At 40.6% G+C, this 25,933-nt stretch overlaps 5 protein-coding genes across 10 annotated transcripts in view; 3 read left to right on the top strand and 2 right to left on the bottom strand.

Annotated features, from left to right (window-relative positions):
• Positions 1-16: 16 nt before the first annotated feature.
• On the bottom strand, positions 17-15,939 carry LOC106656703 (kinesin-like protein KIF14). 3 transcript variants are annotated; one of them, XM_014377803.2, is made up of 13 exons: positions 15,509-15,939; positions 15,210-15,424; positions 14,484-15,029; positions 13,862-14,408; positions 13,561-13,791; positions 13,344-13,472; positions 4,075-4,235; positions 3,659-3,856; positions 2,983-3,255; positions 2,190-2,262; positions 1,926-2,101; positions 1,388-1,850; positions 17-1,314 (listed from the first exon to the last, which is right to left on the bottom strand). In XM_014377803.2, exons 2-13 carry the CDS (start codon positions 15,344-15,346, stop codon positions 505-507), a joined length of 3,744 nt encoding a protein of 1,247 aa, XP_014233289.1. In that variant the 5' UTR covers positions 15,347-15,424; positions 15,509-15,939; the 3' UTR covers positions 17-504. The 3 variants fall into 3 exon arrangements, with proteins under 3 accessions (XP_014233289.1, XP_023319055.1, XP_014233290.1); XM_023463287.1 differs by having other exon boundaries at positions 15,210-15,420; XM_014377804.2 differs by lacking the exon at positions 2,983-3,255 and having other exon boundaries at positions 15,509-15,937.
• On the top strand, positions 7,410-12,373 carry LOC106656706. Its single transcript, XM_014377808.2, has 2 exons — positions 7,410-8,073; positions 10,782-12,373. The coding sequence occupies exons 1-2, from the start codon at positions 7,971-7,973 to the stop codon at positions 11,087-11,089; spliced, it is 411 nt and encodes a 136-aa protein (XP_014233294.1). The 5' UTR covers positions 7,410-7,970; the 3' UTR covers positions 11,090-12,373.
• A 487-nt stretch (positions 15,940-16,426) lies between the features above and the next one.
• On the top strand, positions 16,427-19,064 carry LOC106656625 (protein catecholamines up). Its single transcript, XM_023463239.1, has 3 exons — positions 16,427-18,011; positions 18,083-18,158; positions 18,237-19,064. The coding sequence occupies exons 1-3, from the start codon at positions 16,863-16,865 to the stop codon at positions 18,410-18,412; spliced, it is 1,401 nt and encodes a 466-aa protein (XP_023319007.1). The 5' UTR covers positions 16,427-16,862; the 3' UTR covers positions 18,413-19,064.
• Positions 19,065-19,216: 152 nt separating this feature from the next.
• On the bottom strand, positions 19,217-20,736 carry LOC106656712 (tetratricopeptide repeat protein 19 homolog, mitochondrial). The gene is made up of 4 exons (XM_014377822.2): positions 20,407-20,736; positions 20,065-20,327; positions 19,689-19,996; positions 19,217-19,614 (listed from the first exon to the last, which is right to left on the bottom strand). Exons 1-4 carry the CDS (start codon positions 20,707-20,709, stop codon positions 19,415-19,417), a joined length of 1,074 nt encoding a protein of 357 aa, XP_014233308.1. The 5' UTR covers positions 20,710-20,736; the 3' UTR covers positions 19,217-19,414.
• A 440-nt stretch (positions 20,737-21,176) lies between these two features.
• Positions 21,177-25,933, top strand: part of LOC106656711 (uncharacterized protein T28D9.3-like) — a 28,401-nt gene continuing 23,644 nt past the window's right edge. Inside the window, exon 1 of one of the 4 annotated variants that reach the window (XM_014377818.1) lies at positions 21,177-21,266. In XM_014377818.1, coding sequence (XP_014233304.1) covers positions 21,219-21,266 — 48 coding nt within the window. In that variant the 5' untranslated portion in view covers positions 21,177-21,218. Of the gene's footprint in view, positions 21,267-24,518; positions 25,152-25,933 lie in introns of those variants that run through there. The other 3 variants (XM_014377821.1, XM_014377820.1, XM_014377819.1) reach the window with 3 other exon arrangements.

The raw sequence follows: 25,933 nt of genomic DNA, 5'->3' as shown, positions 1-25,933 counted from the left end.
TGTGAAAAATTGAAAATTTCGTTGAACTTGTTTTTATTCTTAAACTTTTTATCATCGGTTATAAAACATCTTAAATTATCTGTAAGCCATTTATATTTATCCTTGTGATGCATCTCTTTTTATCTGTATAGCTATAATGTTAAAATCTTATCGTTATTTTGTAATAAAAAAGACATACAAAAACACTTCCGCCATGTAATACATAAAAATATTGCATTCACTTTTTACGCTTTGTAAAGTTAAGACGTTATTTAAGTATAAAAATCGAGAGTAAAAAAGCAGCTAATACTATTATTAATAGTAATAATGATAAAATCTAATCACTTGTAGTGGTAAGCTATAAACATTTTGTCCTTAAAATGAGATTATGAGATTCAGTACGAATTATAATGAAGAGTAAAAAATATATGATAAAAACATTTTATCATTGAAAAGAGTACTTCTGTCTGCGTGAACCCTTGAACTATCTAAGTACTAATTAGAACTCGAACTTGTTGTCATGCTTCATTTGAAATCAAATCGCACGGACCTCGTCGATCCGGTCGCGTCATCGTTTTTTAGAAATGGACATCCGGTACGTAAATTAGACTTCGTTGGTTGAGGTGCGTTGCTGTCGGGAAAGTACTTTATCGTGGGAGATGGCACTGCGCTATTCATATCGCTCGTTCGACACGAAGTCGAGTTCTCGTGCAATGAGGTATTATTGTCCGGTTGCTCGCCAGTAGAGTCAGAAGCGCTAGTCGTCTCGACTGTACCATTGATATTAAAGCTACTGACTGTGTCGTAACGTTTTTCTTCTAAAGAATCTTGGATATATTTCAATGTATCTCCTATTTTGGATAGAGCTTTCGACACCTTTAAGCTGACGTCTTGAGATTCATATTGATTACAAAGTCCTTTTAAAGTTTTGGAAGCTAGTTCCATTTGAATGATGCATTGATGCATGTCATCACGCCTTTTTTGTACAATAGACTCAGTCGTTTTATCGGCTAATGAATCGTCCAGAAAAGATGCGTCGACGGAAAATTGACTTAAACTTTCGTTCAGCTGTCTTTTTACGGGTGTTATATTTACAGATATACGACTGTCGTAAAGAGAATCGGGAACTATATCGCTGTCTTCGAAAGGCTCCCATTTGTCGTTGGAATCTTGAAGCTCTCTGATTGAATGCTCGAGTTCGTGATCGCGTAACCTATGCATCCAATCTAGGAAGCGCATCGGCTTCCAAAGACTCTCGACCATGTTGTCTTTGTCGCGTACTCGGATTACCGGCTCCAGACCTTTGTCTACGACTATTTGTTGCTGATGAAATTCCTATTGAAAAAGTTCATTATAAATGATTTATCAGGCATTCATAGGTTAATTTGAGCTGATTGAATATACTTACATAATTTACACCGACTTCACGACACGTTTGGGTAGCTTCTCTGACTAATAATTGTATTTCATGCAAACTGATACCACCTGTTTTCATGGCTTCCATACTAGTTTTTATGCTTAAAGCAGTATGGACGTTTGCTGTAGTTCCGTTTAGTATTTCTTCGAGTTCTTGCAAAAAATTGGTTCTATAAGGTGTAATAGCGATTCCGGAATCTTCTATTTCAATTCGTCTAATCTTATTGTTCGTTTCAATTTCACTTGCTAGCAAATCTTTTTCGCGCTCGAGTTCCATCTTTTTACGATTCAAGTCTTCAAGAGCTTGTTTCTGCTCTTCGAGATTTGAGCCAAGTTTTTCAATTTCTTTTTCATATTGCAATTTCTGTGAATCCAATTGCATCTCGACTTCTCGTTTTGCATTTTCCAATTCTTTCATGGCTTTTTGTTTTGATTCCTCTAATTCTGCTCGTAATCTGGAACAAATGTAATTATTAAGTAACCACTGTAGACTCGATTTTTGTACAAAACTTAAAATCATATAATCTTACTTTTCCTCTTGTATTTGGAGAACTTCTTGATAAGCATAATCAAAATCAATTGGAGTAATCGAATCTTGAGAGCCTTTGAAATCTTTTTGTTCTTCTGGATTGCTAACTTTGAAATAATGATTTCCACCGATGACCAATCGATCTCCGTGTTTCAATCGAACTCTCCCCTTAACCAACTAAAAGTAAACAATGAGAACTTATTCAATGTGTTCGTAATGTTGATTTCATGTCACAATTAAAATAGATTAGAATATTTTATTTTACCTCTCCATTAACATAGTTATCTCCATCTTTTTCTGGATAGAACGTCAATTTCCCATGTTTGTTCTCTATGGTGCTGTAAAAACATATAATCAAGTCAATTAAGTCAATTCATTTGTAAAAAAAGGAAGGTAAATAAATAAATAAATAAATTAAAATGAATTAATTAATATTATTAAGAAATGTTATTTCGTATTAAATGAAAAAATTTTTATCATAATGAAAGAATATAAATTATTCAGTAACTATTTTTGAAGAATATAGAAGTTTCAGCGTCAATCTATACATAGTTAACTGAAAGAATAAAGATGAAGTACGTTAAAAATATTACAAGTAAAAATAGGCATTCGGTTAACAGAAATAAAAACTTCAGAGCAAATTTGCATTTCATTAACAATGGTTTTGCAAAACAGTACTTTTTAACTTACATTCGAACAATATCGACTTTTAGAGTTCGGCATTAAAAATTCTTATCAAGACGCAACAAAAAAAACGTAATTCAAATGCAAATTTTCCTCTTTACATGTAACACCACAATCATTTTTTTGATTCAAGCATGAGAAACGTGTGCTTTACACCACGTTTCAAGTGCTTAGCATATAAAAGACGAGAAAAAAAAGCTCAAAGCAGGAAAAATCATTCGATCTCAAGAACACGACCAATTTCTTAAATCCACTGCACAAACATTCCTCGATCGTCACACGCATGCCATAGATGTAGAAAATAATAAAGCAAGCACAGCACAAAATTTTCAGCTAAGTAGCCCTCGCCCTACTCTTCGTCGCGATAAACTAACCAGTGTAGCTGCTTGACGAGTGGCCCATCCAGTACGATATCCAGTTGTTTGGCGGGTGTGCCAGGTCTCGCTGGTCGGCCGATTTTGACGCGACCGACCGGCAAGAGATAGAGCAAAGTGCCCGACAGCATCGGATCGGCAGCTAGATTGATCAAGCATGGTTGAGTATTTTTACGCTGATAGTCCAGTTCGACGGCTATGCCGCAACGGCGCAAATACGCAAGCTCCGTTGCTTTTTTCTCCTGGGCTTCTCGGAGTTTTTCCTCCCATGATCTAGAATACAAGTTGCTTTTACGGTTAAAGGATGTGCGTAGGGTAAAAAAGAAATAAAAGGATCGATAAGGAGCTTGTTTTGTTCGTGTCGTCGTCGGTAATCCGGTCTCGATCTCGTTCGTCTTCTTTCATTAGCAAAGTCAAGAACTTCTTCAGCGCTTCGCAGCGCATAGCTCGTGAAATCGTAAATCTTCGTTAAATTGCACGTTGTATCGAGTTAAGATAATATTGTTAAGATATTTTTTCGATTCGCATTTATATAATCTGTGCATAATATCATCTTATCGAAAATTGAACGCGTAATTTAAAACAATCGATATCGCAACGCAAAATAAATCTGTCGATGTGTGGTAGGTTTCAGAGGGTCGAGTCAAGAGGTGCAGACGCAACAAAAATAACTCACTTCTGATTAAAGAACAGTTGCTCTTCCATTTTTTTCAGTTGATCTTTTAACTGATCGATCTCGCGCTGTTTGTTGACTATCTCCTCGCTGCTATCCGACGCCGTATCAGATGATTCGAGCTTGTTGGACGACAGTCCTAATCTTCTCTGGTAGTCGTCTTGCAGATTCTTCAAACGCTGCACTTCGGCTCTCAATTGTCTGGACAAACAAATGAGCAGTAGAAAAAAAAATAAAAATAAAACATCATCGTAATAACAATCACATAAACGTTTGGCATCGTGCCCATGTTTGAACAGCTGCGCGTTCGATGCTCTTTTTTTTTTTTTAACAGCCCGGCGAACGAAAAAAAATCGCGCCAAAGAACAAATAAGAAGCGAGATAAGTCGAAAGTTTATTTGCTGCTCAGTCTCTCTCACCTTATTGTCCTGTCGTGGGGATCTTCGTTGACTCGGACTCGGTTGACGATGGATCTCGCCTGGCAGGCGTATCTCAGCGTCGCCAGGGTCTCCTCCAGGTGGACGTTGGCCGGTGATATGGTGGCCAACATGGCAGTCCGCGAGTTGCCACCGAGACTCTCCTGGAAGCACAAAAAAAACAAAATGAAATTAGAGATATCCTGAACAAAGAGCATGCCCGAGCAGCGGAGTATTCAGAGCGTTGAACGATTGGATAATTTGCGTGTAATGAAAAATGAGAGAAATTGAAAAAAAAAAATTAATTAATTTTACTTCGCAACCCTCTTTTGACGTTTAAACTCGCATCGTGGGGCGATTAGATGCTATCTTGGGTCGTGTTTTGCGCGTCGGGCCTTTGCATCTTCGAGAGGATCCATTTTGAGAATTTTTTTCTGTAAAACGCGATAACAAACATCGGTATGTTCGAAGTAATTGAAAGTCAACCTCTTTCGTCAGTCCACTCCAAGCAGATGAGATGAGTACGATGGATCATTGTTTTAGTAGCCAACGCCATTGTCGAGTGGAAAATCAATGTAGATAATAATGTCAATGTTGATCGATTGTAGGAAATTTTTTTCATTGATAATTATCTTCACACATTATTAGCTCGATATATCAATTTATTAAAAAATTTTCATGCGTGTACAATTGTACATGCACAAACGTTAGTGGTATGCGAGCGAGCGAGCGAGCGATAACGCATTAGATCATTTTCTCGCGCGCAAAAAAATTCACCGCGAGCAATTAGAAATATTACTTGCGTTTTTCGCGCGAAAAAAAATTCAAGCTCTCGTTACGGACACGTGCCAGATCGACACCTACGATTGATGTACGAAATAGAAAAACTGAAATTCTTCAAATGAATTCGCGCGACGCTAGATCAGTTACGTCAAAATAATTCTTTACTTAATAGGCGCTTGGTATTTAATGAAATCACAAGTGCGCGTAAATATTTTCACGATATCGAAGAGCTTAAATTCATGTCCGTCCCGATCGTCGAAATAAAGTCAAGAAATTTAAACACGTGATACGAATTACGAGTGCAGATATCAGCCGCATAGGAATTTATTACTAAAAAAATACGACGGGAACGACATTATCTCCTCTCCACCTTCCTCTGACGCGTAGGCAGGTGTTTGTATGTGAGCGAGTGAGTGCATGTGCTGTTTATTTTGTTCATTTCTCAACGACTTTGTCAGACTTGAAATTCTGCGGGTTACTTTATGGGCTATAATTAAACACTGTACATCTTTGCAATTATTAGTTCTTTGCTCGCAATCAAACATTCGATTAATCATATATATAATATATTTTCCTCGACAACATTATCGCTTCTTTTGCATATCTCAAACAAAATTCACATGTGCGGGGTTGGGACTCACGCGTCGGGAATGTTGTCTTCGAAATTACTCGGAATAAAATTCACGAGGGAGCGCGTCACATGCTAATGAGTCTCGTTGCAGGAAGACACCGGTTCCCATTATTTACCCTTCGAGTTTAATAATAACGACGAATGCAATCGGTACTTCTTGTCTCATAGCCGAGTCTCGTGCTACGGCCGAAAGTATATATTTATAGAACGACGAGAGCTAAAAATAGAACCAACTTCCTTGAAGTAGGCAGGTAGTAGTTTTCTATTCGACTGAAATTTTGCAAAACGAGACCCAATATTAAAGATAAAAAAAAACCTTGCAAGACTCTCTGTGTATCGCGAAACAATAAAACGATCGTTACGAAACAGCCTCAGTGTCAGTGCTATCGACGCGTGCCTATACTGCATACATGCATAGACGAACACGATTTACTACTTCTGTACATATGCGTGAGTGCGTCGATGCTAAAAAAAAAGAATGGCACTAATTTTTTTTTTTTCATCGTCACGTGCGCGTAATGCACCTATTATGGGCGAATGTCCAATTTATACGAGAGCACGAGGTTTTCGTAGCGTCATATGACCGGCGCTTACTCGTGCGATCGAGGCTCTCGACTTTTGCGGCTAACCGCATTTCGTACTTGTATATTAGCGCGGCTCGCGTGCATTACATACAGTACATATATAGCTCGGCGAACGAAAAATCGTCAACAACGAGTGATGCATTGCACATATACGATGACCTCGCGCGGCGCATGATACACTGCCGCTCGTTGTGTATGTGTATGTGTGTGTATAATATGTTGACGAGTGCAGCGGCGATTGTTTCACCTCATGCTGCATTATGCGCTGTGTATATATACTGCGCATTTATTAAGGGAAAACACGAGCCGTTTGATCTGCGAAAAACAGACTTTGTTTATCGGGCCGAGTGTGTTTTGAATCGCTCGGCGGAAGATGAATAAAATTAGATGCAATGGCGCGCTTCATCATCGGTCAGTGGATTATTACGTCGCTGTACAGCGAGCCGATGAATCTGTAACTCGTAGCTTATTCGTCCAGTAAAACTCGAATATTTTGATCGGCTCGTGTTACGAAAGAAGAGAGTGAAAATCACACATAAAACTTATCGAATTTACGATAAGTAACACATGTAAAATAAGTGCGCATTGCTCAAGTCCGATTCTCGTAATCAAATTAGCGGCTCATCTGGACTGACACATGGCCTTGTTGCGCCTCTTTTGTTGTCTCCTCCTAAACAGATCGAAAACTTGAGATACAATGTAGGGTACGAGGTTTGGGCGGGTTATAAGAGTCAAAAATTAAATCGACATTTGATATCGGGAAGATTTCGATCTAACGCGTGGCCGATGTGACTCTCTGATCTGCGATACGAACAAAAGTATGCCTGACGCGCGTCGTATATACGACCAAAGCCCAAGATCGATCGAATCGCTGGAAAATATTATTCTACAATAAAAATAATTATCAAAGCATAAAGCGCGCGAGATAATGGTGAAATTTACGGATTTTGAAATTGACTCCGTAAAAGAGAAATAACGTATTTGCCATCAAAAACCCATGCGCAGTCGAGCGAGTATACGGCGGCAAACGTCGCCGATTACAAAAATGAGACTTTTGCGCGGCTCAAGGGTACGTGTGCAGGGGAAAAGTGAATTCACTCTTTATACGCGGCGCAGGCTTACGGGTTGTAAGTCACGTAGGCCAGCCGTCGCATATAACGTCTCGACGCCATGCGTGAAAAACAGAGAGAGAGAAAAGAGAGTAAGAGGGATCGGATCGGAGAACGTAAAAGGCCTGCATGTCAGCCGTCTTACACGTTGGATTTTCACGCGTGTGTGTGTGTGTCGAGTGTTTTACTGTGTATGTACCGTATTCCACTGTGTTGGTGTACGTGCGCGCGCGCACACAGAGCGAGCTGGCAGAGAGCTGCTGGCCGCCCCACCACCGCCGCTCCAATCGGACGCGCGTCTGCGTCTGTCTGTATGTACTCCGTGCGTTTTAGCCGCGGCATAATAACAAGCCCCCCGTCGTCGTTTCATCAGTTGAAACGAAGAAGCGTGTTGTGCGTACAGCGAAATTCTGAGGCCACCGAGTGGAGGGATCTTAGTTTTCAACCACCAACGCACCGCAACGGTACACCCGAGTCCTCAAGGACGTTATATTCGGAGAGCAGTATACAATCGGTACTATACGCATCTACTGCCTGCTTTTCCAGTGCAGCGCAAGTGCAGCGATACGAATACAAATAAAAGCAACGAAAAGGAAGCCAGAGCAGCTCAGTACTACTCGTGCAGTGTTTATCGTAACGACTCCGTCTGTATATAAGAAGGGACATCGACGACACAAGCGTGTAACGTGACGAATAAGCGCAGCATCCCAGATACACAGCAGCAGCAGCAGCAGCCGCTCTCGACGTCCTAAAAACAGTGCATCGCTATTCCGACACAATAAACAAGGCAAAATGGATCTTGTTTACATCCCGGAAATTTTGATTCACGGCTCGTTCCGCAATCCAGCCGCTCGGGACTACGAGATGCCCTGGAACGAGAATTACTTCACGCAAAGTAAATATCATCATCATTAAAAATTTCTCTTCTCGTCACGCCTCGTGCTCAATCCCACCAAAGAAAATAACCTTTCCAATTTATATGTACAAAAAATAAACGAGCCTACACGGATACTGCGTCACAAAACGTGGCACGGGTCACGTCGTGCCCCATTCATATATATCCTGCGTACACATGCACACGCGTATACAGTATTATGTATAGTGAAATGAGCAGTACTCGCCGAGCGCGAGTTACGTATATACGAGTATTGTACAGTGTCTGTGTTCACACCTACGCACCCACACAGTCGCATCGTAGGGTCGAGCCTCTTTCCGACTGTACCACGATGTATATAGTAATGTGCTCGTTCTCGCTCGCTCGCTCGCTCGCGTTGCTTGCAGCACATGCAGTTTTATTTTTAGACCTCGGACTTGTTTTTCGCCGACTTAAAGAGGTCTACCGCGAGAGAATGTCGCTCTCTCGCAACCGCCTTTATAGCTACAATAACGCATACGTATAAATATCGCCTTTCTGCACACGCACACACACTGCTCTCTCGGGCTATACATTAAAGCACGCATTGAAAAGTTCGATTCATGCGCTCGCGTTTATTTTTAATGCTCGATATATCGTACGACCGCAGGGTCATTATTGAGTTCAGCGATGATCGGTAAATAAAATTGAATTGAATCGAGTGCAAAGCCTCCAAAACATACTTTTACGAAATTAATGGTCAATTGTTTTGCAGTAAGACAAAACAAAAATTTAAAAGTATCGATAAAAAAACCTTTCAATTTTTCTTTTCAAATTTCAAATTAATTACGCTCAACTTTGCATTCAAAATTATACTATACAATGCGATTGTTTCGTGTGTGCGGAGCGTCTTGTTGATATTTTAAAGCGCGTGAACACGACGAGTACGTAATACGCACACCAGCACACGCGCAGAATCGTATAATAATGCACGACGATAACACAGATGCTGTGTATGTCGCTACTATAACCCACACACACACCCACACAGTTCAGATTTGTATACGTGTATCGCGTTCACCGAGTGCGTTCGTACCCGAGAGCAACACATGCGCGCCTGTTTACAAAGTTGTGCACGTTTCTCCGTCTCGCTCTCGCGCGCACATCGAACACACGACGGCCAATTCTAGTACGTTTATATCGATCGAGAATCGCACTTTTAAAAACAAGTAAACATTGGAGCAGCTTGCATCGCGCCCTTGGACCGCGGAGGGTCGGAGGGGGCAAAATCGTACGTGTACGAGAAAGAGAGAACTCCGTTTACGATTGGATTCGAGATATTAAAAAAAAACAATAAATACTGTTTTTTTTTTTTTTTTTTAATAAATACGTGCAAAATTTACAATCTGTATAAATGTTTCATTTTGTTTAACTCGATCGCTCTTTCTATTTATTGCTGTTGATAAAATAAAAAAAAAATCGTCCAATTGCGCGCATTTTTGCGATAAGATACACACAAAGTCGCTCATACATGGACTCGTGCGCGAGTTCTTAAAAAAAAGAAAAAAAAGAGAAAAAAAGGATAATTCGCCGAGTACGAGATCTTATATTTTAAAACTTGCGAAAGAGAAGAGAGCTCCGATAACGTATCGCCGTGCATTTTCAGCTCGCCGTATACATTCGATACGTGTATCGGAATGATTTTTCTCTACCACCGGTCACGAAACCGTATTGTATATTATCTCTCCTTGCTCGCGCGGGTGCATATACGATACCCGTAAGTGCTAATACGCGCGATATTCAATACGCATAAACCGCAAGTTAGCGAGTCCGAATCTCGTTGGTTCGATTATCGACCGATTCCACCCACTCGAGCGTGATCCGATGTGCGCGTCTTTTTTGCCGCGATTGTATGCGCTTATGTGTGGTCGAGCCTTTTTTGGTCGTCAATTTTTTTTCTTCTTCACATAATTCATCGATAAACGACGTCGGAAAACACATCATCGCGATCGCGTGAATCATCGATTAACAATCATTAATTCAAAACGTTGGACGCGCGACTGCCTCGATGCACATGTTCTCTCTCTCTCTCTCTCTCTCTCTCTCTCTCTGTACGTCGCGTGAATTGACTCACAGATGTTAAATAAATTACGGAATCCATCGAAAACAAAGCTGATAATGACGATAAAAGACAAACACACAGACACGCCGGCTTTATGGGACGAATAACTCGTTCGCGATTCACGTCGAACAATAACGCCACGACGCACGATAATTCCGGTCTGCTGACAAAAGATGCTATATACGCGCGAATAATAGACGCATTTCGTCCGTATAATTATCTTTTGCAATTGCACACGGAGTAGAGAGCCCGGAGTATCATTACGTGTGCAATCATCGGGATCGTGCGCGGAATGCGTTGTAAAGTTCTCCGTGTGTCCACACTGCAACACTTGTGTACTCGGTGCGCGGTGCACGACATGGAGAGCAAAAGTGGCATTTAACATCCATGACCTTATTTCGCGGGTACTACTGCTACTGCCCGCACTGCAGCGTACAACTACGCAGCAGCTTTCCCTCCAGTTTCGCGTTCTATATGTTGCACGCGTCGCGGCTCCAGCTGTAGCCGAGCTACGCGCGATCGAATCGATATTATTACACGCGGATGTAACGCAATACTTGAGGCTCCTTCGAAGCTCGCATATGTACTGCAATGGATGTCTAATTTTTTCTTCTCTCTCGTTTCGCAGACAAAAAATACGCACCGCAGCCGAAGCTGACGGCGGAGCAGAGGCACCACCAGATGAAGATGCTGCAGGCCAAGCCTCCGGCGAAGAAGGTCAAGTGCGACCTGTGCAAGGAGGCAAAACGGCGCAGCTTGGCCACCTACATCAGGGGCAAGTCGCGCAACAGCAGCTGCGGCAACATCTGCGAGGAGCAAGAGGAGGAAGAGGAGATCGAGGAATCCCAACAGCAACAACAGAACGAGCAGCAACAAAAGACACAGCTGGCGGCGAAAGACACGCAGAGCGCAAAGTGCGCCAAGCAAAAGGCGTGAAGCGACGACGACGTCGACGGCGCGAGGAGAAAGAGCAACAATAACAGCAGCCACAGCAACAATAACAACAACAAAAGAGCGCGCGTCTCGTCGTTACCTGCCTCCGCGGCGCGAGCGAGCGGAAAATTTTCCCGCCGCCGCGGCCGCTTCCTCCACAGTTCCGAGATATTTATTATTGTTATTACTATTGCAAAAGCACATGCCGCTGCGTGTGCACTTCCAGAACCAACGTCCTCTTATCCGTATCTCTGACGAATGACGATGATGAATATGGTGTTTTTGTACATACAACATAATGGCGCGCGCGCGCGCACCCAACTTCCCTCCCGTACAGTGTTCTATATAATACCGTATCGTTTTCTTCTTTTTTTTTCGCTCGCCTCTTTCTGTCCTTTACGATATTATTATTCTCTTTTTAGCCTTGATAAGACTGATTGTATAACGCGCTTTGAGAGCTCAACGAAAATCTCTGTTACGGCCTTTTAGCGGGGGCCTCGAGTTGAGGAACAAAGCGAGTTTGTTAGACTCGTAAGTTTGATGTAGATTTTAAGATTTTTTTATATATAATATTATATTATATTATATGCGTACATAAGAGGAAGCTTCGATGTAGATACAAAATCATTTCAATGTGTTCGTTTCTTTCGATGTACAAATTTTGTCAAACTGTCGCGGCTCTTTTCGCTCATAACGGAGAAAACAAAAATACCGAAAGTTTAATTATCGATTGTAAAAAGTAACAGCATTGCGTACGAAATATTTTCTGCCTGCGAATAATAAAACTTTCTCACTGTCGTCTTTTACACCGACTTTATTTTTAAAATTATTGTGAACACGCGTTATATGTACTACGAGCATGTGCGTTTGATTAATTAATACTGCCTGTTTCGATGAAGAAAAAAAACGTAGTCATTTTCGGTTGATTATAATCGTTGTGTGTACATATTACGAAAAAGCTCGATGGATTTGCGTACGAGATATCCCGGAAGCTCTATAAGTGTACTGAACTGCAGATATTTTAATGAACCGTTAAAAATCTATGTACAGTGTTTACATCTCTATTATGGGAAAAATGCATAGTTTTATACCTTGTACTTTTTAAGCTGTTGACAAATTACAAAAACAACTTCGTCTAATTAATGATGTATTTTGAATCATAGTAGACATAATTGAATCTAAGATTATATTATTGTATGTGTAAATTATAAGTACTAAAAGATACAATTATATGTATTTATATAAGAGAGATATAAAGAAAGTAAAAGAATGATTACAAATAATAAATAAACGTCTGTGCTTTTATTTTACCCACTAAAAATCTAAAAAATTCACTTCATGGCGTAGAAGCGTCGAGAATTACAGCCAACCGTAACGATAGCGACTTTACCGCAAAAGAGGAAGGAAAAAATTTGATAGCGGTGTATGGTTTTTTGAATTTCCTGCCCGTCGAAGCGTGGTCGGGGCTCTACAACGCATGCGCTACAATTTGCACACGACACCAATAACTTTTCATTCGAATTTAAACGACTATAGCGTGTTTTTTGGAGTTCACGGTGGTTTTTTCGATCGATTTTTCATTAAAAATACACAATTATTAGTGAACATTGAATTTTTGAATAATTGCAGTTTTGAATTGGGTGAAAATTCTTTGAACGAAAGGAGGAGAACATTCGAGAGCAAATAAGTGCCGAGTGCAATTGCGCGCAGACTCGCTCTGCGACTATTACAGCCATTTCGACTACGCCTCAAGGAGTTTCGAATCTGACCTCAGAGAAGAGATACGCGCAAGAGCTTATTTCAGCAAAAAGTATAATTATCGAGCACTAAGATGGTGTGGAAGATCATCAAAGAAAAATGCCATCTGCATGGCAAACACAGCAGTAAGTTTTCCTTATTTTCGTCGATTGATACGCAGAATCTAAAAATAGCCCGCAGAGGAGCGATCGTTGACGTGTGATTTTAAATTTTCCCGCAGGCAAGAGCAACAGCAGCGACGAGAATAAGCCGAAGTCGTGCGGCAACGGTTGCTGCAAATGCGGCGAGGGTTGCAAAAGATGTGGAGACAAGTGCAAATGTTCCACTAGGACGATCTACATACGCTCGCCCATGTTCACTTATTATACGGATACTATGCATTAATGAGACGAGAACCACAAAAATTTTTCGATCAAAAACTCCCGTCACCATTATTATTATATAAAAGTTCTTTATCAGTAAATTCGAGGTATTTCAAGTTTATAAATTTAGAACTCACCTTGAGAAGCCACGTTAGAACAGATTCGCGATACGGTACAAAATTACGTCTTTTTTCACTTGTACCTTCCGAAAGAGATCCTATTACCTTGCCTAGAGTTAACAATGACTTGTTGATAGATACGCCTTCCTGTTGATAATTAATAGTGTTTGAATGTGATGCTACAATGCTTCAATAAAATTTAACATAATTTTTATAGAAAATTTGTTTAACTTACTCTCAACCTTTCTCCACTAGCTCCTGTACTACTTAATCTTTCACTACCAGCCAAATCAACTAGGTTTATTTTACTGCGACGACTAGCATCACCTGTTTTACTGTTTGCTACTGCTTTTGACTCTTTAGTCTGAGTCAAAATTATACTAAAAATACTGTGAGATCTGGAGCTTTTCTCATTCATTCCAGTTGCTGCAGTGGCACGTTGTGAATTACCTACTCTTAGCCAAGCCTATAAATTCGTGAAACATAATTTTTATTAGTACTTGATATACGTTTTGATCATTGATTTCATAACTGACCTTCAAATCGTCATAATTCTGAACAATGTGCTGACTTAGATCTACAATGTATGGACCTAAAGTAGGATGCTCTCGAACTTTCAGCGGTGCTCTTTTAGCTCCATTACTATTACTTATAAGTAAATCATGTATTTTTTCATTGTAAATCTCAAAATAACTTATTTCAACTGTAGTTTTATTTTTATGATCCAGTGCAATCCGTGAAAAAATTTCATGGCAAAATCTTGGTATGATGCCAGTGCCAGGATGAATTTCAGACTCGTCAGTTTGTACAAGGTCAGCTCCCATCATGCTGTAACTTTTACCAGATCCTGTTTGACCATAAGCAAAAAGGCACACATTGTACCCTTCAAATGCATTTTGAACTAATGGAAGGGCAATGGTATTGAACACAGCTTCTTGGGTAGCACTTCCTCTAGCAGTAGGATCATTTCGAGAAATAAAGCAATGATCATATGAAAAAGTATGTTGAGATGTATCACAATCTACAATTACACTTTGTTCACTAACATCAACAATAGACATAATCTTTGGTTCCATTTGTTCCCTAGAATTTTAAAAAGTTTAAATTTTAATCAAAAGTTCTTGAAAATCAAAAAATTTGAGGTATAAAAATACTCACTTAAAACTTAAAGGTCTTACTCTAATGCCTACAGTCAAATTACTATTTTCTCCTTCAGCATTTGTTTGTTCTTCCATGGTGTTTTCAGTTTTAGCTCTAGGGGTTTCTAAATGGACTGGATTATAACAATCTGGAGTCTGAGGCAAGGTAGTTTCACTAAAGTAACGTTTTGGCTTGAGTGCAGAATTAGATGCTGATCTTGGATGGTAATTTTTGGGCGTACAAAAGTGTGTAACTGGTGTTTTATCGCCAGAAAGTCTGGGATTGGAAGTATTTTTATTACTACTTTTGAGTTTTTCATCAGAGGGAAACTTGGTTGAAGTTGCAGACAGTTGACTCTGATTTGACACAGTTATATCTGAGGACGACCGTACAAAGTTCTTATTTGAACTTTTTGGCGTCCTATTGTAGGATTTCAACCCTACATTTTTATTGTTACTCGTCACCTGCTCCTTGGACTTGTTGATAGGCAAGTAATTGATAAGATTCCTCTTGCATGTGGGCGAACCCCGGCTCGTATTTCCGGACACATTGGTCGGAGTATCACTGTAAATAATACGAAGATTCGTCATTGAGCCGGTAAAAACGTCCAAATTCATATGCAATGCAGCTGGCAGTCAATAAGCCAAGAGATGCAGCCACGTAAATATTATGTCGCATCGTCTCGAAAAATTGTAAAGAAAAAAAACAAAATGTAACAGAAGAAACTAAGCATCAAGAACTCACCTAGCCTTAAACGAGGGTGGGTTATTCTCTTTGTTGAAATTAACAGGCGCAGAGAAGATAGCATTGCAAAAACCGTGCTGCTTCGCACTCTCCCCCGAGGTATTGTTCGCTCGTGACATGTTACGACAGCGTTCCATAGATGAAGCGTTATTATGATAGAAGCGAAGAAATTATTGTCGCATGTAAGCCAGTTTTTTAATGTTTTTTTGTACTATCTAGGCAGAAAAATAAACGTTGTTAAGGCACTAGAACAGCCACTCATCTGTCAATAGGCAGGAGAGTTGCGATTTAAATATAACCTTTCGTTGCGCTTTTCCTTGCCGGACGACTTTTCGACTTGACACTTTCTCGGCCGTGAATTCATTTGTTTTCTCGTTGGCGCCAAAAAAAGAGGGAAAAAAGAGAAACCCACGTTTTACACTCGCTCCAAGCGGGGACTGTATCTTTCATTCACTTTTGTCTCGCACAGTCTATAAGTTTAGGCACCAAAATAATGAATAAATATATAGTATAAACACAACACGGTCAGGCGTGCGAGTCACGCATCTGGGGAGTAGAGTACGAATTGTGAAGCGCGATGCAAAACACGTAGTATCCCGCCCTGCCAAACGTAACGGCTTCTGTCGCATTCGAAAATTCGAAAGCGCCGAATTGCAGCTGCCGTTCGAGTCGACTCTGACATGCCGCTCGTTCGTTCCGTTCAGCGGGTGGCCGGTTTTCCGTTGGAAGGTCGCGCTCGATTGGTCGAGTGTTCTCCGGCCGAGGCGCACCATTCGTGCAGTTTTAACGTGTAGTGGCACGAAGCGCCGTTTGAATATTAATATGGCCGCCCTTTGCGGGTGCCACGACGATTTTGAATGCAGCATCGCGCGTAAGTAAAATAAAATTCTATGTTACACGGTTGTTATTAATTTTTTTTATTCATCAGATGGTTTTAAAAAATTTATCGCATAATTTTTCCAAAATACCATTATACACCCTTATCGACGTCATCGCAGCGCATCGCATTCGGTCGATGACGCTGTAAATAAAAAATTAGTTCGCTTGCTCGAGAGAAAGAAATATAATATTTACACGTTTGCAGCGCGATTATTACTGCGAGACGTGAGACGTGGACAAAGGCCGACAATCAATATTATGACTTACACGAGCGCTTCGCTGATAACAGACTATCGTAATGTCAATTTGCCATTCGTCGTCGCTTAGCTCGAAGCGTGTTGGGTGTCAGTTACTCAGGCGTCGATCGAGACATTGAATTTCTTAGGACTTTCATAAACAATCCTCGTCGATTCGATTATTCCAGCTGCCCCTTTGCATTTGAATTAATAGCATTAGTTTTCGAGTTACAATCTCTAATGCTTCTATATGCTGTATCTTTCGAGCCTTTGAAAAGCCGCTCCAGGAGCGCCACCGTCTAACGATAGTGAAAGTAGATGACTCCACATTGATATCCGAGCCTCATATACGTGTGTAACACGTAACGTGTTGCTGGTTGATACTTGCTGGCAGTGTACAGTGTACATCCAACCGTGTAGACCAGGTTTATATCCTAAACTAAATATACACGTGCACACACATGTGTGTTCGTCCGCATACACACATAAGAGTAATTCGATTTTTTGCACCAAGCGCACAAAATCACACAGTGACATCATGATTGGTCGTTCATTAGCCGTGCAGGTGGCCAAGTCCTGCACGTTGTTTGCTCTAACTGCTGCTCTTTTGCTCCTTTTGGCCCACTCGGTGTCAGAGACACGAGCTCACGGCGCCCACGACGCCCACGACGCCCACGACGACCACCATCACCACCGTATAACTCTTCAAGATCTTGAAGCCGAGGAGCCACCGAGTTTCAAGTATTCGAGAGAAGCCAATAATGTGTATGGTGATATAAATAAGGAGCATATAATTGTGAAAAAAGCTAAAGTTGTGTGGGAAGAATCGGCGGAACAACGCTATCGTCAGCTTAATCCCCACGATGGTAGAGAGCATACAGAAATTCCTGCAGTGCACCATGATGAAACTCCTCACTGGAGACCTCTCCTCGATTACCTGGACCACAAAGGTGATGTTTTCGTGCAAGCCATGGGATCTACTTTACTCATATCGGCTGCTCCCTTCATGATATTGTTCTTTGTGCCGTTGGATAATTCAAAAGAAAGAGAGCCTCTGCTAAAGATTTTACTCAGCTTTGCATCTGGTGGTTTGTTGGGTGATGCGTTCTTGCATCTTATTCCACATGCTCTACCTCACCACGATCATCATGATCATCATGATCATCATGATCATTTTGATCATCATTATCATCACGATTACCATGGAAAAGAAAAAAGCCATCATCACGATCACCATGGAAAAGAAAGTAGCCATCATCACCACAATATGTCTGTCGGACTTTGTATTCTTGGAGGTATTCTTACGTTCCTAATAGTAGAGAAAATTGTTAGACTTATTAAAGGTGATCATCATCACCATCATGCTCCTGCACCTGTATCTGTACCTGATGTTAAAAATGATAATAAACTAAAGAAGAATGACCAAAAAGGCAAGAAAGAAAATGCCAAAAAGAATGAAGATAAGCAAGTGTGTGAAAATGAGTCTGGTGATATAAAAGTAGCTGGCTATCTTAATTTGGCCGCTGATTTCTTGCACAACTTTACTGATGGCTTGGCGATCGGTGCAAGTTATTTGGCTGGAAATAGTATTGGATACGTCACTACTTTTACAATTTTATTACATGAAGTTCCTCATGAAATTGGAGATTTTGCTATTCTTGTGCAAAGTGGTTGCAGCAAGAAAAAAGTAAGTATTGCATATTTTTAACTATCTATTTTCATTTTACAATTATTTTATTCATATGATCATTTTTTCAGGCAATGATGCTTCAACTGATTACTGCCCTTGGTGCTTTATTGGGAACCTATATTTCATTGCTAGTTGGTGGAATGGGTAAGTACACAATTTTCATTGAAAAAATAATCTTTGATTAAATCAACTTACTTTAAAATAACAATACTTGTTTTGCAGGAGACTTAGCCACTGGATGGATTCTTCCTTTTACTGCTGGTGGATTTATTTACATTGCTACAGTATCTGTGATTCCTGAACTCTTGGCTGATACCAGCTTTTGGCAATCGGTTAAAGAAATCTTTGCTCTTATTGTTGGTGTATACATGATGGTACTCGTTGCAGAGTATGAATAAATGAACCTAAGACAGATAAACCTAATAATTTTATTGGGGATTGAACGATACTGCAACGCTTTTTAGCTCTCAATATTAAAGCTAGAGAAACTAAGTAAAAAGTGAACCCATTTCCTTCTCTTATAAGAAAATACATTAAAGCACCATGGTATCGTTTAATCCTCAATAAGCATCACAGCATCATATAAAATCAACTGAGAGTGAATGTGTTTTGAATGATTCGATGTTTCTGCTTTGTCAGAGTATTTATAATGATTCAATTGATGTGGTTATGTTTGCGTGGGATTTTTATTAGTGTTGCCACTTTATAAAAGTGTACATAAATATATGTAAGAGATCGTAGTATCATACGTATACTTAAGTTGACTGGATTAAGACTTAAAAAAACTCTATAAGAATAATATTTTGAGTCAATAGGATCATTTCAACAAAGAATTAATATTTTCTTAAGCTTCATTTTATAGTTGCAAATTCCAGTGAGTAAAATATTTTTGTACTATACATATTTGAATTCAATGTTGAGCTGAACCTGTTAAAACTTGTCAAATTTTTCAACAGACTTGTACGTTGTTTTAATAAGATATAAAAAGTTTATTCTTATAAGTATCAATAAAATATTTCTGTGAAGTAATACACAATATATTTATCATTAGCTGAATCTGTAATTTTTTAAAAACCTCATACAATATGCAAACAAGAAATTGTCTAATAATCTACTAATCTTTTTGATGAAAAAGTTGTGTGAGTGTAGATTATTGATGCCTTGGCAGGATTAGGTAAAGCGATAAAGTAAATATTTTCTTATACAAGTTGCAATGTAGTGACTATTTTATAATTAAGAAATTGTTTCATCTACATAAGATTTAAATATACATAACAATTATTGAGTTGACAATTTGATGGTAACTTCTATATTGTGACTTAAAATATAAATATACATATATTTACAACAAACAGTATTAATGAAAACAACTTCTGGTTTGTGATAAGGACTAGATATTTTTACTTGGTAAATAACTTTTCCACTTCATCAAGGCACGTTTTTGCTTCTTCAACTGACTCTTGATCTTTAAGTTTTTTTGCTAATCTCCATCCTTTTGCACAACATCTCTTAGCTTCATCTAAGAGACCTTTTTTCAATTGAACATTTCCTAAGTTTACATAAATGGAAGCTAACGATTCCATTGCTGGCAATTTTTCTCCTAAAAATAAAATAAAACTTTTAGTTTGAGTCATCCATAAAATAAAAATATGACTTAATAAAAATGTGCATTACCAATTTCTATGGCTTTATTCAAATAGTCAATAGCATCATCTAAATTTCCTTTTAAAAAACTTATAGATCCTAAATCATTCAAAAGTACTACGCTTTGTTCATGTTCTTCACCATTTAGTTTCACACATTGAACATATGCTTTTTCCATGTACTTCATTGCTTCAGTGTATCGTGACATTGAGAGCAATAAGTGTGCTAGGAAATCTAGATTCATAGCCCATAGTGTTAATATTTCAATGTCTTCCGTTCCTTTATCAACATGATCTTGCAAAATTTTCATGCACCATTGATATCCAGTTTCTGCATTGCTACAAATTTTGTAATGAATCAACTAATTTTCATTGTAATAATGCATGTTGATTTTTTGATAACTTACTCACTGTCCCCCTTGAGCTCCAAAATTTTAGCCATTTTCATACTCATATGTACAATTTTAATATCATCCTGAGGTGTGCCTTTGGCAATTTCTCTCTGCATCACAGATCTGAATAGCTTTTGAGCTTTGTCGTATTCTCCAACCTTAAAAGCCAGATTGGCCATTACATCATAAACATAAGTAATACCGTCTTCACTTTGAAGAGTTTGAGCTTGACGTAAAGCCAGATGTAACATTTGTTCAGCTTTTTTGAATTCATTTTTCTACAAATTACAAATACAAGTTTAATTTAAATAAAATGTCACTCAATAATCATAGATAGGAGCTTTATTCTGTATTTACCTGAATCATAAGTATGGACCTCTTGATAGCTGAAATCAATGCAGCTTCATCGGACTCCTCTTCTTTTTTACTCTCAAAGAGACCCAAAAATGCTAAGCTAGTTGCCAGCAACACAGCGGGTCTTTTGTTTTGACCAAAGCTTTGCCTGTAGCCCCCATGAAAATATTTTCTGTCAGAAACTACATCATTGCTGCATAGGCATCTCAAGTTGGCGAAATTTCGCTCGGCACCGAGAAGAGTCTTGGAAGCGTTGAATGCCGTCAGGGACGTCCTTACGAACGCGACGAGCTTGTGCGACATCATATTTTTCTTTTTATCATCCAAATGACACCGTCATGCATGTATATTCCATTGGTCTCTTTGCACACGAGTTTGTATGTAAAGATTTATGCAAAGTTATTGCACAGAGTTGAAAGAGACGTTACGCGCTGTGTACACACATGATATCACGTCACCGATCTGTGTCAACTGATGCGCCGATACAACACTTATAATAGATGCGTTATTGTTTAATTTTAGTCTAAACTGCTTGAACGAGAGACTGTGAACATGACCCCCTCCTCCTGGTGCTGCTGCTACTTCTACTACTTCTTTTTTACTCTCGTGAAAACATGCACGCGGCGACCAACGTTCCACTATATAATGTCACGATGCGATAGGTGTCTTTTTTTCACCGTGGCGTTAGACGTGCGAGCTTTGATTTTCAGTGTCAGTGCCGTGTGTCGAGCTTGTATATCAGTGAGCTGATCCGCGCGAGGTACGCGAGGACTAAAATTTTTTGACGTTACAATCGTTTTTTATCGAAAACGACGATGTCGACGGAAAAATTGGTCAGACGTCGGAGCAGTTCGAGGCGGAAGGTTAGTCGCACCGCTCGATATTTACATACGAGTCGTTGCATGTAATTTTTGGCACTTCTGCATGGTGCAATAATTCGTAACAGGTGCTTTATAATTCCTGGTTTTTGCGGTTAGCGATTTGGCTCGATGCTTGGAATTAACAACTAATCCTGCTCTTTCCCGTCAATTTACAAATATCGCGACGAGTGCGGGGGCGAAACAAAACCCTGCATCGAATCCAAACTCGGAAAAATGCCACTAAGCAACTCTTAACCCTTGCGCACGGCGTTTCGTGCACTATTTCCCTTTACAAACGTAAATAACGTGCGTTTTCTGCAAAAGCAGACGACGTACGCGCGCATGCGTACGTCCGCGAGCTGACTCCACAATTTCGCGCGCAAAAATATAAACAATAGCCGAGAATGTGGATTCGAGCGCGCGCGTGTACGGTATTGAATTTTTCATTTTGAAATTATACCGGTAGGTCGATTATCGCGAGGAGAGCATCCAAGTGTGTAACTGAAACAAAGCGGACAAAGGTCGTGTTTGCAGGAAAAATTTAATAAAAAAACACACGATGTACGTAATGTAACAGATATCGTCGAGACGCTCGTTTTGATATAATCCGATCGAAATTTACGCGTTGAATCACGTACAACGAGCGATGTTACTCTTTCTTTCTCTTCATTGCGTGCGCTGACTAGTCAGAGAGAATATGTAAACTTTTGCATCAACGCCATTTGTTCGCGCGCCCGACTGGAAGAAAATTGATAATTGTATAAAGTGTAATAAAAAAGACGAGGGAAAAAGTCGATTTTAAGCAAATAGCGCGGCGGCGGTGGCGGTCAAAGATATATACAGCTGTGGTATGACTAATTGCGCGGGCAAACAAGTCGTAAAAAAAATTATAACTTTGCGTCGGGGAGGAAGAAGAAGTAGAAAAAGAATCGTCGTGTTTTCCATGTTTTATCCGATAGATTTCAAGGACTCGGAACACGTGCAAACGATATCGAGACAAAAATTGATGTTGGTGGTCGTCGCCTCCTGTGTGCATGCAACACATGCTCGTCGACGTCTCTTGAGTCTATAGACATAGTGCATAGAGGATAGAAATATGTATTAACGTCGAATAAGTAATGGCATTTCGCAGAAAATTCTCGGCTTTTTGCCTCTTTTTCAAATATCTTGCCTCGGTTTAAATACTCGTTTATACAGGGGAGAGCAAGAGAATTATATAATATATATTTTTTTCTATAGATCTTTAAAAATAAGACTAGCGAGGGAGTGTACAATTACCCACGGTCAGGTCGAATAATTTCGTACTTCCGATTCACTGACGTTTCATCTTCCGCCGAATATCTGCCGACTTTTTATAATAAGAATGTGACGCGCGACTTTCTGCACGAGCGAGAGAAATGAATGGGAATGACACGCTATGCTTCAGCGCGAAAGAATCTCGCGCTACAGGACCAAGTCCGGTCTCCCCATCGCACAGTCACTTTTCTTATTCTTCTTCTTCATTTTTTCTCTCTCTCTTTCTGTCTCCAGGTATAATATCTTACCTGCGTGTCTGCATCTCTTGGGTTTTACACACGCGGCGCGTAAAATACTTAACGCAATATCGTGCAGCTCCGAAGTATCGATGCTGCGTTTGACAAATGAACATTTTACGTATTTTTATGGACTCGATGATATTTTTGGGAAAGTACCGCACAGGGTCAAGGTCGTGTCGCGTCGACGCTCGACGCGCACGTAATTCGCGTCTCGAGGCTCGTTCGTTCATTCATTCGTTCCTTCTTTTTTTTTTCATTCCCTTTTCCATAGACAATAGGTCGTTAAAAAATTACGTAAAAGAAAAAATCACGAAGATCGCGCGAGACGAAGCGAACAATGAGGCGTTGCTCGCGTTACGTGCCGTTGCCTGCGCGCGCCTTTTGATTATTCACATCCTAATTAAGCTCCAGGCTTTTCCTGCACGTAATGTTCGATATTTTATGCGTATATATACTCGAGTTACATCGATGCAAAAATAATAATAATAATCGTAATAATGAGAAAAAGGAAAAAAAGCCCGCTGCGAGTTTGCTCGTTTATAAAGTGTATATACATGTAATGTATATCGCTGCAGGTGAACGAAAATTAAACTTTATCGCAATCGCGCGCTTTTTGCAGATAACGAGAGGCCGCCGCCGCGTGTGCATTTATATTCATTAAAAATACAAGTCCGACACAGTACCGTTTTATTTTTTTCTGTTTATTCTTCCTTTTTCGGGTAAAATTTTATATCGATTTTACGGGTAAACATCGTCGCGAGGACAGCGCTCGCGCCACTTAAAAAAGCATCTCTCTCTCTCTTTCAGCTCTTTCCAGCGATATCAATTAAATCGAAATCCCGCGAATCAAAATAAAAAATAAGCGTAAAATGAAAAAAAAAGTGTACGATCCCAACGCGTGTGTGAGAAAAAAGAGACCTCGTAAAAATATGGGAAACGAGGTGTATTCAGCGCTTCGATCCTTTGTACGTAATAACGCTCGCAACAGCCTCGGCGTGGAATTAATATATATACGACTGTGGCGCGCGCGCGCGTTATTTTAATAAACGCCGATCGGAAATCGAACGGAAGCGTATAATAAGTTTCGCGACGCCAACGCGCGAGCGCAGCGCGGAGCTATTGGTGTAACGTTGTATATATGTGGCCGATCCGTATTATACATATACCGAACGTTGAGTTGCCGGCGCGGGCCGATTACCTTTTCCGATGACCATAAAAGTGTGCGACTCCGTGCGCAGCTCTGCACTTGTGTGCTACACGCACGCACACACGCTTCAACGCTATATATGTATTTATCGTTGTTATTATGTACTTGTATACGCACGCAGGCACACACATTTACGACTCGTTCAGTGGTGGTATACGCGATGTGCTGCCGCTGTTGTTGTTGTTGCTGTTGTTATTATGATGATCAATTTACCATGCGAAGCCTCCCACGGTGAAAGTTTTTCGCGCCGCGAGTTGCGCCTCTTTCTCCTGCGCCGCGCTTATTATACACTCGGCGCAGTATACCGAGCGAGTTTTGAATTCTCCCTCTCTCCGAGCTCTCTCTCTCTGGACGACGCACACACCACGTGCCGCCTCTCGTACGTACGTATACGTGTGCTATACGTACGTATACATACACACACACACGCAGACGGAGCGAGCCGCATTTGCTCCGACGCGCGCGCGGCTCGGTGTGCTGCTCGGCTCGGCGCGGGGAGCTCGCTCAGCCGTCTCGCGAGACTCGCCAGTTCAGTTTTAGATATACACTTGGCTCGCGTATAATATAATACACGCGCACACACCTTGTGTATATCGGAGATCGGGAGAAAGAGGGAGCGAAAGAGAGTAGTTGTTGTATATCGAGGAAGGGAGAGAGAGAGAGAGAGCCGAGTGAATGCTCGGCAAACGTGCGCGTCGGTGCATAAATAGCCAATAATTTATATACACACGGAGTGCAACCGATTTTCGATTCCCGATCATAAGTATATATAACGTCGCTGCCGTGAGTGCTGTGCCGCGGCCCGCAACGGACCGAGAGCCCGTATACTATCGTACATTATACGCGCACAGTGTAGTAGCGTGTATACATAAAACAGGTGTATTTTGTGCGCGAGGTTTTTTAAAAGCATACTCGAGTGTGAATCGCCTCTTATTTTTTTTTATCGCGAGTTAACTCGAAAGAAGAGCGCATCCGATCGCCTCTTTCATGCTGGTGTTACACGTTTAAAGAGCCGAGTGGGAAAAAGATGCGCCTCTTCCTGCCGCCGCTGCTGATGCTGCTCGCCTAAAAAAGCCCACGGACCCGTCAATCGATCCGCGCGGAGATTCTGCCTCAGCGATCCGCTTCATTATCATGGTACAGATGGTAAATCCCAGTCAACATTTTTTTTGGCCTCGTATCACACACGCTCACGCACACACACAAAATATTTGTACACAAATACTATATTCGCAACATTATTATATGTGTGCTCGAGGAGCGAAATTTTCAATGCCGAGCGCAGCAGTGAAGTGTACAAGCGTGTGTATAATATATCCGCCTCTGCTTATATCTGTGTGTGTATGTGTGTGTAAGTTTGTGCATGTGCATGTATGCTGCATGCAGCCGCCGAGAGACTGGACCGGTCGCAAGTGCACGTATAACGATCGGTGCCTGCCGCTGCTATTTAAGCCTTGATTTCCTCGTGTGTGCACGAGCGAGCGAGCGACGAGTCACTGCCGCCTTCGTAAGAGTAGTTTTATATAAGCTCGAGCGTATACAAAAAACGAGCCGAAAAATCCCTCGTATCTCTAGAGAGAGATTTAATATGTCGTTGTAGCCGAGCCGCGCGACCGGGTTATAATGCTACGGTGATTTGTTTATACATCCGATGTGTGTGTGTATTGTATGATCTATTTGGAATGGCCAAATTGAGTTTTCAAATTTCGGGCTGCTTATCAAGATGGGCCCAGATCGATAACGTCAACAAGCTCGAGTTCATCATCCGACAGCTCTGTCTCTCTTCCTCTCTCTCTCACACACTCTAGTTTGTACTCTATAATTTTTTTCCTCTCTCGCTTACTTATTTTTTGACACCTGCGACGATTATCCTTATCACCGCAGCTCGTTCGTTTACACGCAAACGCACTCTTAAATTCTTTATCTCG

This window comes from Trichogramma pretiosum, unplaced genomic scaffold (assembly GCF_000599845.2).
Source record: "Trichogramma pretiosum strain Unisexual culture from Peru unplaced genomic scaffold, Tpre_2.0 scaffold41, whole genome shotgun sequence".
In the NCBI taxonomy this organism is placed as follows: domain Eukaryota; kingdom Metazoa; phylum Arthropoda; class Insecta; order Hymenoptera; family Trichogrammatidae; genus Trichogramma; species Trichogramma pretiosum.
Note: the sequence above shows the minus strand (reverse complement) of the source record. Positions and strands in the feature narration are given on the sequence as shown.